The 16,267-nt window shown below is 57.3% G+C and overlaps 1 protein-coding gene across 5 annotated transcripts in view; it reads right to left on the reverse strand.

The window, feature by feature from the left end:
- MYOM2 (myomesin 2) overlaps positions 1-16,267 on the reverse strand; it is an 89,901-nt gene that overhangs the window by 53,417 nt on the left and 20,217 nt on the right. For all 5 annotated transcript variants that reach the window (XR_011378079.1, XM_070047242.1, XM_070047243.1 and 2 more), the window contains 4 exons: positions 12,135-12,227; positions 5,781-5,869; positions 5,633-5,683; positions 1,584-1,748 (listed from right to left, as the gene is read on the reverse strand). Coding sequence is in view for 4 of the 5 variants with exons in the window: in XM_070047242.1 (XP_069903343.1) it covers positions 1,584-1,748; positions 5,633-5,683; positions 5,781-5,869; positions 12,135-12,227 (398 nt within the window). In the remaining variant the exon portion in view is untranslated. The remainder of the gene's footprint in view (positions 1-1,583; positions 1,749-5,632; positions 5,684-5,780; positions 5,870-12,134; positions 12,228-16,267) is intronic.

Raw genomic sequence — 16,267 nt, forward strand, 5'->3', positions numbered from 1 at the left:
ACCTGCTATTGGTCCCCCAGGTCTGTGAATCGTGCTCACCGATGTGCGCCTTCAAAACACACTTGAATTCACTCTAGCTCTGCCACGCCTCAAGGGCAAATCGGGAGGCACCATAGCAGTGTGGCTCAAGGGGTTTGTCTGAGAAGCACGGGGCAGTGTTTGCTGGGTTGCTGGAGCCACTGGGAGGAGGCACTGTGCCCGGGACTTCTCGGGGGCCTGGCTCGCAGCTCCCAGGGAGTCTCCCCGAAGCACAGAACCTGGGTACGGAAACGCAGCGTCCCTGAAGGGCTGACAGCAGTGATGATAAAACAGAAAACTCATGGCCAGGGGGCGTGGCTCTGGGCATGGGCCAGGGGGCGTGGCCCTGGGCGTGGAGAACCTCAGGATTCCTAGAAAAGGATCGGGGGCCACGGACATAACCCTGCCTGCCCTACTCATATACTGAAGCCCCGCTCCCAGTCAACGCACTGGGGGCATGTCTCCTGGGACTGGGGCCAGATGAGGCCACTGGCGTGCGCTCCACGAGGGATTCATGTCCTTGCAAGAGGGGAGGGACCAGAGCATCCCCCACACCACCTCCCTCTCGCTTCCATTGCTGTCTGTCGCTTGCTCGCCCTCCCTCTTCCTACCTCTGTCTCTCTGTGCTCCCCTCTCCCTCTTCCTCTCCCCCTCTCTCTCTCTCTCCCTCTCCCCCTCCCTCCTCCCTCCCAGCATCACAGGAGGCCACAGTGGTAAGTTCTCAGCCCCACAGAACGCCAACCACAGACCCGTAGCTCACTGCTATGGACCAGGGCCAGGTCAGGCACAGCCTCCCGCCTGGAGGACACGAGGAGCTTCCTGCTGTCCCCGCAGAGGCCACTGGCCTGTCAGTGGCCTCCTGTTCCCCCAGAACGCCTCCTTCCTGGCTCACTCTCAGCACCACCGCTCTGTTTAATGAACTTGAAAAGACACCACTTGTCAATACTGGGTCTACCCACCCCATTGGCAGGAACGGCAGCTGCGTCTCTGGGAAAATGTTTGCATTATGTCAGGTTCTGAACAGAGCAAGACAAAGCCCACCGTGGGATTCAGTCCACAGGAGGTAAGTTCCCCTGGAAGCAACAGCCCAAGAAGATGAAGGGAGTTTTGGGTATCAGCATGGATACACACAACTTCTTGCAAGGACACAAGCCCAGAGTTCCAGACATAGCTCCGAGGAAGCGCTCTGAGCCAAGTCCGGGCCGAGCCCCCACCCTGACACAGAGCTAACCGCCGTCCATCTTCCGGAGTCGCAATAAGAACAGGAAAAGCCTAAGTGACACCCACTCTGTACTCCCATCGAGACACCCTTTACAGAGCCAGGAAAACCTCGGAGTGACTCATCTAAATGTCAACCTCCCAGGAGTCTCCTGGGTGAAGTTCAAGGTGAATGGCAGGCGGCCAAGTTCTCTCTGATCCCCGGCTTCACTTTGCTGCCTGCAGCTAACAGGGTGACCCAGACAAACGCCAAGGCAAATGGTCACACTTCAGGCCTGCCCAGAGGCCTCACAGGGGCCACGCATGCAGGAGCGCGTGCCCAGGTCTGGGGCTGGCGTCACACTCACCGTCCCGGTACCACTCGGCCCGCGGATGCACCCTCTTCAGGTCCGGCGTCACCAGCAGCGTGCACTTGAGAGTGACCGTCTCACCTTCTCTTCTAAAGGTGACCCCGAATTTCTCCAGGAACTGGACATCAAAGTGTGTGTAGGGGATCACAGTCGACAGGGGCACTGTGCAGAGGGAGTCAGACACCGTCAGAGCCGGCACCACCACGCCACACACGCCACACACAGGGTGCACGCACACACCACCTCACGCCCACCTCACTGATGGGATTTGCAGCACGGGCCTCTGGGGGTGAGCAGGGTGGGATGAGGACATGGGGCGGGGCTTATGGGATGTGCATCCTCATAGGACAAGAGGACCCAGCGAGCAGGAGGACGGCCTGCTCCAAGCCCACCACCCTGGCTGCAGCCGTCAGAACCTCGACATCAGCGCCGGCTGGCGTGAGCCCGAGAGTCCGCTCAGGGCCTCTGTCCTCACAGGCACGCTGGGTCCAAAGCACACAGCAGGAGAGGGCGAGAGCGTGACCTCAGCCCCTGTGTGTGGCTTCAGACACGGACACACACACATACACATATACCACACACACCATGTGCATACACACACATATACACACACTCATACACAAACATACACACAGACACACCATGCACATACACACAGACACACCCCACACTCATACACACACATACACACATACCACACACACCATGTGCATACACACACATACACATACATACACATACATACATACATACACACCATGCACATACACACAGACACACCCCACACTCATACACACACACATACACACACCACACATACACACCACACATACACACCACACTCATACACACACATACACACAGACACACAGACACACCCCACACTCATACACACACATACACACATACCACACACACCATGTGCATACACACACATATACACACACTCATACACAAACATACACACAGACACACCATGCACATACACACAGACACACCCCACACTCATACACACACACATACACACATACCACACACAATGTGCATACACACACACCACACATACACACCACACTCATACACACACATACACACAGACACACAGACACACCCCACACTCATACGCACACATACACACATACCACACACACCATGTGCATACACACACATATACACACACTCATACACAAACATACACACATACACACCATGCACATACACACAGACACACCCCACACTCATACACACACACATACACACATACCACACATACACACACACCACACATACACACCACACTCATACACACACATACACACAGACACACAGACACACCCCACACTCATACACACACATACACACATACCACACACAATGTGCATACACACACATCACACACTCACACACACATACACACATACCACACACAATGTGCATACACACACATCCCACACTCATACACACACACACACATACCACACACAATGTGCATACACACACATCACACACTCACACACACATACACACATACCACACACAATGTGCATACACACACATCCCACACTCATACACACACACACACATACCACACACACCATGTGCATATACACACATCACACACTCACACACACATACACACATACCACACACAATGTGCATACACACACATCACACACTCACACACACATACACACATACCACACACAATGTGCATACACACACATCACACACTCACACACACATACACACATACCACACACAATGTGCATACACACACATCACACACTCACACACACATACACACATACCACACACAATGTGCATACACACACATCACACACTCACACACACATACACACATACCACACACAATGTGCATACACACACACCCCACACTCATACACAAACATACACACACCATGTGCATACACACACTTCCCACACTCATACACATACACACATACACACCATGCACACACAAACACAGCCCACACTCATACACAAACATACACACATATACATAACATGCACACAGACACGCACACCACACACATACACACACAGCCCACACTCATATACACACACAGCACACTCACACACACATGTACACATACCACACACACCATGCACATATAGACATGCACAGCACACTCACGTACACACATCACATTCATACACACATACCACACACACAATGTGCTTACACACAGACACACATACCACACATACAGCACACACTCATACACCTACACCATGCACATATACAAACATGCATACCACACACATATACACGCACCACACTCAGACACACAGACACACACCACACACATACACACACACACACACACACCACACAGACATGCCCCCAATCCACACACACCACACACACACACACCACACAGACATGCCCCCAATCCACATACACCACACACACACACACCACACAGACATGCCCCCAATCCACATACACCACACACACACACACCACACAGACATGCCCCCAATCCACACACACCACACACACACACACCACACAGACATGCCCCCAATCCACACACACCACACACACACACGCCACACAGACATGCCCCCAATCCACATACACCACACACACACACACCACACAGACATGCCCCCAATCCACATACACCACACACACAAATGCACACATATGCACATACACACACCAAACATACACGTCCCCCACATATCACACACATCATTCACACGTATGCACATAGGCACACATGCACATACACCACACACATCACACACATATACACACTCTACATATCACACACATGTGCACACACACACCCACACAGACTCTCTCATCTCTGCTGCCGCCTCCTGTGCTGACCTTGACCTGGTCTCTGTGTGCCTGCTGGTGGTCTGGGACCCCACCGAGTTTTGGGCGCAGCCCATGCAATGGGATCCACACAGAAACCAACCTAAATAAACTATCCCCAAAGCATTCCATGACTGCGAGAGAAGTTTCCCTGTCAGCCATTGCTTTTGTCGATCAGTCACTCGCCACACTTGAGTGACAGCTCGGCCTCAAATGACAGTACATCGAAGCTGCGGGAACACGCAGTCGCAGTCCTGGGAGTTCAGGACGGCCTGCGTCGGCCACGTGGGAGGCAGGGGTCAGTCCTGGTCCGGGACAGGGAGCAGTGGCCCGCCTCACCCCTGCTGGATTTGCACAGCCCAGACCCTGTCAGGACATGGAGATAACCTCATCCCAGGACCCCCAGGGGCTGGACAGAGGCCTAGGCCTAGGGCCCGCGAGAGCGGGCAGCTTTACACGTGGGGTTCAGGAGCAGGAAGGGGAGGCCCCCACGAGTCGGAGTCACACTGAAGGCTGCGCTGTGCACACTGGGAGAGAAGGCTGGGCCTGGGAGGGGCCGGGAGCCTGTTCCCAGCAAGCCTCTTCCGCACGCCTCGCGGAGACCCCAGGAATGACCACAGAGACCGCCCGGGTGGGGGGAAGGGCGTCCCGAAACATGAAAGGAGCAGCATTATGCACCCGCCTCGAGAATGTGAATTCGCTGCACTTTCCTAAAGTGTCTCCAAGTGATGACTTCACCGGGGCCTAAAAATACCCCCAAGCCAGAGACATGTAGGGAACAGATGGTGCACACCCTAACACTGACCGGGGACCTGGGAGAGTTTGGGGAAATACAAGCCTTTAAGAAGATTTCACCCTTAGAAAATGACTCTTTAAATTATGTGCTAACAGGGGCTGGCGCTGTAGTGTGGCATCCCATACGGGTGCCGGTTCAAGTCCCAGCTGCTCCACTTCCAATCTGTCTCTCTGCTAATGAGCCTGGAAAAGCAGCAGAAGAGGCCCCAAGTGGTTGGGCCCCTGCACCCACACAGGAGACCCAGATGAAGCGCCTGGCTTCAGCCTGGCCCAGCCTCAGCCATTGTGGCCATTCAAAGAGTGAACCAATGGATGGAAGATCTCTCTTTAACTCCGCCTTTCAAATAAAGTGCCAACTCTCTCAACATCTTCCTGCATGAAAATACAAACAAAATCTACTTACATCCAATCGGGAGCCCCACGGAGTAGAATGGCTCCTCATCGCCTCGGTACCCTGCAAGACAAAGAGGTGAACATGGCAAGGAAAGGGGCGTGGGTGGCAAGGCACCCCCCAGATGCCTCCCCAGGGCTCCCCCGAGAAGCACACTCACTCCGCACCACCACCGCGGCGTTGGTCGACACCTGCCCGTGCGCGTTGGTGGCCACTGCGGAGTAGGTGGCCGTGTCGTCAAAGCTTGCCCTTGGAGAGAAAAGCACAAGGGAGTGTGTGGGGCGGCTCTGCGGGCGCCGGTGCCCTGCACTGGAACAAAGGCGTTCCTTGAAAGCCGAGCCGCCGACACCCCGGATGGTTTGCCAGTGAGTGATCTGTTCAAGAACAATGCCAGCTCTGCCTCGAACCAGGAGGCCGCGTGAGGCAGTGATGACAGGCAGGGATGCGCTCCCGGGCTGGGCCGATCCTTTGTCTACCTCTCTCCTGCCCTGGTCCCACTTCCCACCTCTTTGGCTTCTCTGGCCAAAGCACCCGGATGGGCGCAAGTGGCCTGCCGAGGAGACTCCTGCACCTGTTCTGTGTGCGAGCCAAGGAGCTGTCTCAGCAGAAAGCCAGACCCCCTGGTAAACAGCCTTCGTGGGAACCGCACATCCACCAGCTCTCGGAAGCCTGGCGCTGGGCTGCCACCCGACCCTCCAGGTTGCCCCATGCATGGGCGATCCGCCCTTTAACAGCCCAGTGTAACACCTCCAATGTGGCGGCCGAGGGCTGACTCCAAAGCCCACACGGGAGCCAGAGCAAGGGATTCAGAGGTCAGGCAAGGACCTGCTTACTTCCTAAGTAAGAAACACCTGCCAGAACAGCAGACTGGACAGCCCCACTGGCCCCCAAAAGGAGCCTCTGCCAACAGGAGACTGCAGAATCCCGAGGGAGGGTCAACCCTGGACACGAACCACACGCAGACACACAGAGATGGCGATGCTGACCCCCTGAGGCATCGACGCGTGCTCCAGACCTAGACGTGGCCAAAGACCCCAGGGCACAGCTCTCCAGTCTCCCTGCATCCATCATGCAAGAGTCAGAGCCCATTTTCTTGGCTGTGAACTGTCTCCCCAGCAGCTCCCAGAAGTGCACCTGACAGGCGGGATGTAGGGGGATGTGTGGATGTTTATTGATCTTTCACTCCCTGCCGGGCACACCACAGTTACTGAAGCCAGCTATTTCAGAAAATATTCTCCAGCCCTGGACAGTAGATGCTGCAGTCCTATTATCATGGTGAGAGAGCCGACACATTACACAGCTGGGTAGACAAGGCCCACGTGACCCCATGGTGACGTCTGTCTGCCAGCTCTCCTGCGAGAATGCAGGCACCATCAGCGAAGTCTTGGTCCGGAAGAGAACTAACACGAACAATCTCACTTCCGAAAGAAGAAAAAGTTGGCCCAAGTCTGACTTTAAGAAGCATCAGAAGCCCAGGGCCCCAAAGGCCAGAGCCACTCCTGGGAAGCCACTAGCGATTCTGCTCTCCCCTCCACTCCTCTAGGCGTGGGAAATAGCGCACGGACCAAGACAAAGAGCAGTCTCCAACGAAGGAGAAAGGAAGCTGCAGAGATCCTGCTGCCCACCGCGAGCGCCCTCCTGCCCTGGGTTCCAACCCCAGCCCCGTGTCAGGCAGCGCCACGGCCTCCGTCTAGTGCCTTGCTCCAGGGATGGCCCACGCAGAGCCCGGGCGTGCAGACTCGACCTCCGGTTCACCGTGGGGGCCCGGGGCGGGGTCAGGTCACGGTGTTGGATTTTCTTAGTTTGCGCTTTTGTTAGCTCTTCTAGACGATGAAGCGGTTGTATTTGGGGAAGACTGTCTTCTGAGAATATCCTTAACCCTTCGCAACACTCCTGTCCTGCTATCAATAACAACAGCACGGATGCGGAAGCGGGCGAGGCGGGAGCACCCGGCACAGGGGCCAGGCTCCGTCAGGACACTGGAGCAGAATGCCCTGTCCCAGGGCCTGGCTGGGGAGCACAGAGAGAGGGATGAGGATTTCGGGGAGAGGCTGGGAGCCAAACGTGGGCCTAGAGCTCAGCAGGGGGGCGTGTCCCATGCAGGCTCACAACAGGAAGTGACCAGTGGACCAGGATGGAGGCCATGCCCTTGGCACTGGATGCCACGTCCTCAACCCCTGCGAGGGGCTGCGGCCTGCCCCGCCGGGAGCCCTCCGTGGAGAGAGTCCTCCAAACACCTCCCTCCCACCCCCTCTGCCCTCGGCTTAGCATCCAAGGTTTGCAGACGCTGTTCCAGGAATCCCCCAAGCACGTCACAATTTCTCCCCATGTATGTATGTTAGCAATTTACACTGCACTCAAACGCCCCGTCCTCGACCCCCGCTGAGGCCCAGCCGCGCCTGTGAGCGGCAGCTCAGCTCGGGCGCCAGGGCCCCGGCTCCGTGGGTACGACTCCGAGACTTCAGCGTGAAACAACGTTGCCCTTTGCAGCCACTTGTCTTTGTGAGTCACGGGTTCTCAACACTGGGCAGTGAGGAGGCAGCCAGGGGAGGTGGCCACAGCCGCTGTGCAACCCCAGCCCCAGGACCCAGGTCCCCAGTGCAGATCTGTGTCGCCGTTCACTGGTCTGGTCACTCTTCTGTAGATTATACGACACACACATCCCATATAAAATACACTGTTGAATTCCTACACTTCCTGGGATGACCTTGATGGTGAAATGCAACAGTGTATTTGCAAACATCTTGTAATTTTGGAATATGAAATCAATCTTATACTTTAGAATCATACGTTAGAATTATACGTTAGTTCAAAGACGCCTCCTGCTCTCTCCTCCATGAAGGACCTCGCTACCCAGCGTCCTCCCGAGCGGTGCAGGTTCCCCGCAGCAGAGACGTGCGAGTGACTGTCATTCTGCTGCTCCTTAACCAAGACCCCGAGACGAGTGGGATGGGACCACGCGGGGAGAGGACAGCGCACAGGAGGAGTTCCGCAGGCATAGCCCAAGCAGGCCCCACCCCCACAGGACACCGAGCCTGTTCCTGGAGTTCAGGCACTCGGATCGGGAGCCACCTAGCACATTAGCACCAATTAGCTGGTTCAGTGACCACTTAGCACCTCACACCCAGGGGCAGAAGCAGCTCAGGGAGAAGGAGCTGTGGCACGGGCCCCAGCTCCTGCAGGGAATGTGAAACGTGTGCATGTGTGTGCATGTGTGTGCCCATATTCATGCGTGTGCACACATGCATCTGTACCTGTGTGTTTGCATGCATGTGTGTTTGCACATGGGTGAGGCCCCAGCTTCTGTCTGGCATGTGACGAGGCCCATGGCCCCTAACAGCAGTCAGACTCCGCTAAGCCCCTCACTTAGGGTGCCCCAGCTGACCACTGACTGGACGAGAGGTGCCCCCAGCTGACCACTGAGTGGACAGGGGGAGAGTTGGGACTTCCTTCCAGGTTACCTTTTATCTTGTTCTTCTCACATTGCTCTTGGCAAATGTTTGGTGCCAGGCAAAATATAACAGGGCAGAGGTGCACACATAGATCATAAGTAAGCTTGCGTGCCTGTACGGGAGTGGGGGCGTCAACCCCCCCCACTGCAGGGGTCAGAGCCGGGGCGGTGGGCAGAGGGCGCCCCAGCACCCAGAAGGACCTCCTCCTCCTGCTCCCCCAGCCACAGGGGGGCGTTCGGCAGACCCAGGTCTAATGACAGCTGTGACCTCACAGGAGAGCTGGCAGCTAGCCACGGAGGGGCGACGGGTTTATTTTCCATCAGGACAGCCGCCAGGACAGACAGACCATCTCTGGCCTATTTCTGTGGCCGTCTGGTGGGCACCGTCACTCCCCACGTCTCAGCATGCAGAGCCCCAGCTCGACTGCATGGGAGGAACAAAGACCGCACTGTGGGTTTCAGACACGGGCAGACGAGAGGTGAGGTGGCCCGTGCTCCTCGTGGCGGCCGCTGGCCCCAGCACCCTCAGATTCCAGGGGCCAGTCCCTGGTTGGTCATTAACTCAGAGCAGAATTTAGAGACCAAACTCGAACAGCACGAGACACGTTCAACCTTAAAATCGCCCCCCAAGGATTACAGAGGGGGGTCACGGACAAGAAGCAAGACGGTTGTCCCCAGCCTGTTCACACAGGAGTGAGAGCTCTGTGGAAACCGCGCGGAGCTGGACTCACACCTGAGCCCCCGGAGAAGAGCTCACGACCGTATAAAGCGGTGTTGGTTACAAGCCGAGACCCAAATAGCACCACAGGGCAGGCCTCCTTCTCAGCACTTGGAGAATTTGGCTCCAGTGGCCAAGGAACATTCATAGGAGCAAATGTCACTCCCCAACAGAGGGAGATGGCACCAAGACGGCCGGCGGGTGTCGGGTGGCCGGCTCTGCGCCAGCAACAGCTGCGGGCAGGCAGCTGCCCAAGTGGCTTCTTGTGGCTTGTTCCAGAGGGGCGTGGGCACTGCACGAGAAAGGCCTCGCCGTCGGAGCAGGAACGCTGAGACAAGAGGGGCTCCTGGGAGCTTGCTTTCCCAGTTTGCTCAGTGTCTGCACCTTGAATTCACCTGCAAATCGCCGTCAAACTTGATTTTGGGGGAATTAATTATCGGTCCCCTCTGCAAAAGTCTTCCATTTCTTTTTCCAAAACACAAAAACTCATCTTGGTCGTGCTGCCTGGAGATTTCTAAGCATGACACGCCAATTGGTTGTGTTTTCCACTTCATACTGGATCCTCTGTCTAAACTCTTGTTTGTATTGCGTCAGAATACAAAATTTGGGAGGGAAGAAGGCAAAACCAACTCAGACCCAGAAACCATTTAGGAAATTGCCGCTCAAGAAACCAAAAGTCGGCTGAGGCACCCAAAACAATGACAGAAAGCCAGAATTGGAGCAAGCCAACAGCTGTGCCCTGATTGAAAAAGCCCATTCCTCCCGTGCCCTGAACTCCATATTCCAGCCTCAAAACCAAAGCTCACATCAGAAAATGCATTACAAACCATGATAAATAAGACAAATGGGAAAAACACCAAAGAAATGCAAGAGTCCTTTGTGATATTGGGCTTGATTTAGTCACAAGGAAACTGGCTGTTTCCGGATTCATCCACCCCTCCCAGCTGACTGGCTTTGGAAAACTTATTGAATTCACCTGAAAATAGCCCTCAAACTTGATTTGTGTGGAATTAATTATCGGCCCCTCTGCAATAGGGTTCCATTTCTTTTTCGAAAACACAAAAACTCATCTTGGTCACCTTCACGCACAATCCCAGGCAGAGGAAGGGGCGCTGATCTGGGAGTGGGCTTACAACTGCGTGGGCGCCAGCCCAGCACACCAGCATGGATGCGACGTTTCTCCCAGCTGAGAAAGGGCAATCGTGGGTCCTCTGACGACGGCGATGGACCCACAACTTGGAAGTAGTCAACTGTGACACAAGCTGGCGTCTCCACCCTGCAGGCCCAGGTGAGAGGCAACCCCCTGCAGAGCCACGTGCGCTCCAGGATCGGGGAGGGGCTCCCGGCCCCAGTTATGCGGCTCAACCTGTCCACACTTCCGCGCCATCTGGGAGTCCAAGGAGAGAGCGTTGCCCCTGCAAAGGGCAGCGGCAGCCCAGGTGCGTGACCGGCACTGGCCGCACTGGGGCCAGAGCCCAGTCTGTCCCCAGTGCAGGCCCCACCACGGGGTCCTCGCCACCTTCACCATGCCCCCGAGTACCGTTTGCCTTAGCAGAACCCAAGGGGTATGACTTCCTAACTAGAAGAGAAGGAAGAGAAACAAACCCTGTCCTTAGAAGTGTGCACCTGGGAGAAGATGCCGCAGGCTGATGGGAGTGTTGTGCCACGACAGGACCCCTTGAAGCCACCGTGAGAAGTAAGAACATGCTTCCCTCTAAAGAAACTGAGCCCTCGCGTCCCTGGGTCCCTGCCACGCCCATGGGAGACCCTGGCTTCAGCTTGGCCCAGCCCTGGCCTTGGCATGCATTTGGGAAGTGAAGCAGTGGCTGGGAGACCTCTCTCCCCCGCCCCGCTCCTTCCCTGTCACATGAGATAAATGTAAGTGAGTCAATGATTGCAGAGAAGGAAACTGAGCCTAGCGACCGTGCCACCACGGCTGAGCGTCTCTCCCGGCTCCGGTGTCCCCTTTCCCTGCTGTGTACACGCACACACGCCGTGGTCCACACCGCCGCAGACACACCTTCCTGTCTCACAGAACTCCCTCAGGTGGGTGAGGCAGTGACAGCCCTGCCACCTGGCCTCAGCCCAAGTCACCTGGGGCCGGGGGAGGAGCCAAACTTCTGACTCCTCGGCAGGTGCGCAAGGCTTTGCTATGGCCCGTTAGTTAGGTAGTGACGGCCATTTAACAAAGCAACAGCTGAGGCCTGAGGGAGTGCTGTAGAAGACTAGCATTGGACAGAGGCAGGTGGTCGATGGCCCGATCCTTTGGTAAAAACCTAGACTGGGCACCCGGAGACGCGGGAAGGAAGGGCAGCGCTCACTCCTGCGGCGCGGCCGCACCGTACCTGTTGATCTCCAGTATGTGCACGCCGTACTTGCTGTCGATCCTGTACTTGCCGGGCTCCCCCGCCTGGCAGATCAGGCTGCCGTCTTTGTACCTAGAGCACAGAGGCCCACCTTCAGCTCCAGGCAGATAGACGTCTCCTTTGGCCCCGCCCCTCGCCCGACTAGTGCACGACCCCAGCCTCCCTCAGTACCCCAGGCTGGGGGAGCCTGGTATCCCAAGAGCCGGACCCCATGAATTCTCAGGATTCGCTACTGCTCGGGTCAGAAGCCGGCCTGGTGCTGGTCCCAGGCTGCCCACTTGAGCATAGCGAGGCCGTAGCCCAGCTGAGCACAGCACCAGGACAGACGTGCCGGGTCTCACCGCAGAGTCCTGGCCGCAGGCCTCATGGTGCCACCCAGGACACAGTGGCAGCCCCTCCCTGGGGTGGCCTCAGCCTCCCTTCCAGCCCTCCTGACTGGCAGAGGCCAGCAGCAAAGCCCCTACCCACTGCTGAGTGACCTGGCCCAGGGACCAAGGAACATACACGTGTCAGAGTGTGTTTCATGAAGGCCTAAGCTCGGTGTTCCAAAGAAATTTTGTGCCAAAATAAACGTCTTTTAATTCCATTTTCCATTGACCTTTGAAGTCAAAGTGTAAACAGAGAGCTACAGATGTACTTAATTCTAGCAGGTGCCGAAATAGGAAGTGTCAGCCGGCATGGAGATGCAGCTCCTCTGTGGCACCGCAGCCATGAAGTCGTGGGTTCGAGTCTCCACCATGCGTCCCCACAGTTACAGGCAGGCCCAGCTGTGTGCCAGTAGGCACTGACGCGCATGCAAACTGACCCCCAGCTGTGCACGCACACATAGCTCGCTTCAGGGAACGACTTCTGAATAAAAGTCCTCCTAAAAACCCACTTAGGGTAGACCTCAGCCTGCTACACTGGCATCCCAGATGAGTGCCAGTTCCTGTCCAGGCTCCTCGCTTCTGTTCCAGCTCCCTGCCGTGGCCTGGGAAAGCAGTAGAGGACGGCCCAAGTGCCCGGGCCCCTGCACCCGCGTGGGAGACCCAGAGGAAGCTCCTGGCTCCTGGCTTTGGCCTGGCCCAGCCCTGGCCATTGTGGCCCACTTGGGGAGTCAACCAGTGGATGGGAAATACACTTCTCTCTCTCTTTCTCTCTCTCTCTCTCTCTCTCTCTCTCTCTCTCTCTCTCCCCTCCTTATGTAACTCTGCCTTTCAAAAAATAATTTTAAAAAATAGCTGAAACAACATCACTGAGGGAAAAACTGCTGTGTACTCTTTTCAACGACCTGGGTTTCAGGAGCATTCCACAGAGTTCCGAGCCCACCGTCTAGAGGACGGACCCCAGGCAGGCACCACTTGGGTCTCCTTTGTGCCCAGGGCAGAGCCTGCCAGCCCCTCACCCACCCCACCCCGCCCTGCACCACGGTTCACCTGCATGGGCTCATCTCCCACACCACGGTGTGGGCTCACCGAGCTCACCCCTCAACACCTCTGTGTGGGCTCACCCCCCCCACCTCTGTGTGTGCTCACCCCCCACCTCTGTGTGTGCTCACCCCCCCCACCTCTGTGTGGGCTCACCTCCACCTCTGTGTGTGCTCACCCCTCAACACCTCTGTGTGTGCTCACCCCTCAACACCTCTGTGTGTGCTCACCCCCCACCTCTGTGTGTGCTCACCCCCACCTCTGTGTGTGCTCACCCCCCACCTCTGTGTGGGCTCACCTCCACCTCTGTGTGGGCTCACCCCTCAACACCTCTGTGTGGGCTCACCCCCACCTCTGTGTGTGCTCACCCCCCCCACCTCTATGTGGGCTCACCTCCACCTCTGTGTGTGCTCACCCCAAAACACCTCTGTGTGTGCTCACCCCCCACCTCTGTGTGTGCTCACCCCCACCTCTGTGTGTGCTCACCCCCCACCTCTGTGTGTGCTCACCCCCCCACCTCTGTGTGGGCTCACCCCTCAACACCTCTGTGTGGAATCACCCCTCCCACCTCTGTGTGTGCTCACCCCCCCACCTCTGTGTGTGCTCACCCCCCCACCTCTGTGTGGGCTCACCCCTCCCACCTCTGTGTGTGCTCACCCCTCAACACCTCTGTGTGTGCTCACCCCTCAACACCTCTGTGTGTGCTCACCCCCCCCACCTCTGTGTGGGCTCACCCCTCCCACCTCTGTGTGGGCTCACCCCTCAACACCTCTGTGTGTGCTCACCCCTCAACACCTCTGTGTGTGCTCACCCCCACCTCTGTGTGGGCTCACCCCTCAACACCTCTGTGTGGGCTCACCCCTCCCACCTCTGTGTGTGCTCACCCCTCAACACCTCTGTGTGGGCTCACCCCTCAACACCTCTGTGTGGGCTCACCCCTCCCACCTCTGTGTGTGCTCACCCCTCAACACCTCTGTGTGGGCTCACCCCTCCCACCTCTGTGTGTGCTCACCCCCCCACCTCTGTGTGTGCTCACCCCCCCACCTCTGTGTGGGCTCACCCCTCCCACCTCTGTGTGTGCTCACCCCCCCACCTCTGTGTGTGCTCACCCCCCCCACCTCTGTGTGGGCTCACCCCTCCCACCTCTGTGTGTGCTCACCCCTCACCTCTGTGTGGGCTCACCCCTCCCACCTCTGTGTGTGCTCACCCTTCAACACCTCTGTGTGTGCTCACCCCTCAACACCTCTGTGTGTGCTCACCCCTCAACACCTCTGTGTGTGCTCACCCCCCCACCTCTGTGTGTGCTCACCCCTCAACACCTCTGTGTGTGCTCACCCCCACTTCTGTGTGTGCTCACCCCCACCTCTGTGTGGGCTCACCTCCACCTCTGTGTGGGCTCACCCCTCAACACCTCTGTGTGGGCTCACCCCTCAACACCTCTGTGTGGGCTCACCCCTCCCACCTCTGTGTGTGCTCACCCCCCCACCTCTGTGTGTGCTCACCCCTCAACACCTCTGTGTGAGCTCACCCCCACCTCTGTGTGTGCTCACCCCCCCACCTCTGTGTGTGCTCACCCCCTCACCTCTGTGTGTGCTCACCCCCCCACCTCTGTGTGGGCTCACCCCTCCCACCTCTGTGTGGGCTCACCCCTCAACACCTCTGTGTGTGCTCACCCCCCCCACCTCTGTGTGGGCTCACCCCTCCCACCTCTGTGTGTGCTCACCCCTCACCTCTGTGTGGGCTCACCCCTCCCACCTCTGTGTGTGCTCACCCTTCAACACCTCTGTGTGGGCTCACCCCTCAACACCTCTGTGTGGGCTCACCCCCACCTCTGTGTGTGCTCACCCCTCAACACCTCTGTGTGTGCTCACCCCCCCACCTCTGTGTGTGCTCACCCCTCAACACCTCTGTGTGTGCTCACCCCCACCTCTGTGTGTGCTCACCCCCACCTCTGTGTGGGCTCACCTCCACCTCTGTGTAGGCTCACCCCTCAACACCTCTGTGTGGGCTCACCCCTCAACACCTCTGTGTGGGCTCACCCCTCCCACCTCTGTGTGTGCTCACCCCTCAACACCTCTGTGTGAGCTCACCCCCACCTCTGTGTGTGCTCACCCCCCCACCTCTGTGTGTGCTCACCCCCTCACCTCTGTGTGTGCTCACCCCCCCACCTCTGTGTGGGCTCACCCCTCCCACCTCTGTGTGTGCTCACCCCTCAACACCTCTGTGTGTGCTCACCCCCCCCACCTCTGTGTGGGCTCACCCCTCAACACCTCTGTGTGGGCTCACCCCTCACCTCTGTGTGGGCTCACCCCTCCCACCTCTGTGTGTGCTCACCCTTCAACACCTCTGTGTGTGCTCACCCCTCAACACCTCTGTGTGGGCTCACCCCTCAACACCTCTGTGTGGGCTCACCCCCCCACCTCTGTGTGTGCTCACCCCTCAACACCTCTGTGTGTGCTCACCCCCACCTCTGTGTGTGCTCACCCCCACCTCTGTGTGGGCTCACCTCCACCTCTGTGTGGGCTCACCCCTCAACACCTCTGTGTGTGCTCACCCCCACCTCTGTGTGTGCTCACCCCCACCTCTGTGTGGGCTCACCTCCACCTCTGTGTGGGCTCACCCCTCAACACCTCTGTGTGGGCTCACCCCTCCCACCTCTGTGTGTGCTCACCCCTCAACACCTCTGTGTGAGCTCACCCCCACCTC

This window comes from Oryctolagus cuniculus, chromosome 8, assembly GCF_964237555.1.
Source record: "Oryctolagus cuniculus chromosome 8, mOryCun1.1, whole genome shotgun sequence".
Classification (NCBI taxonomy): domain Eukaryota; kingdom Metazoa; phylum Chordata; class Mammalia; order Lagomorpha; family Leporidae; genus Oryctolagus; species Oryctolagus cuniculus.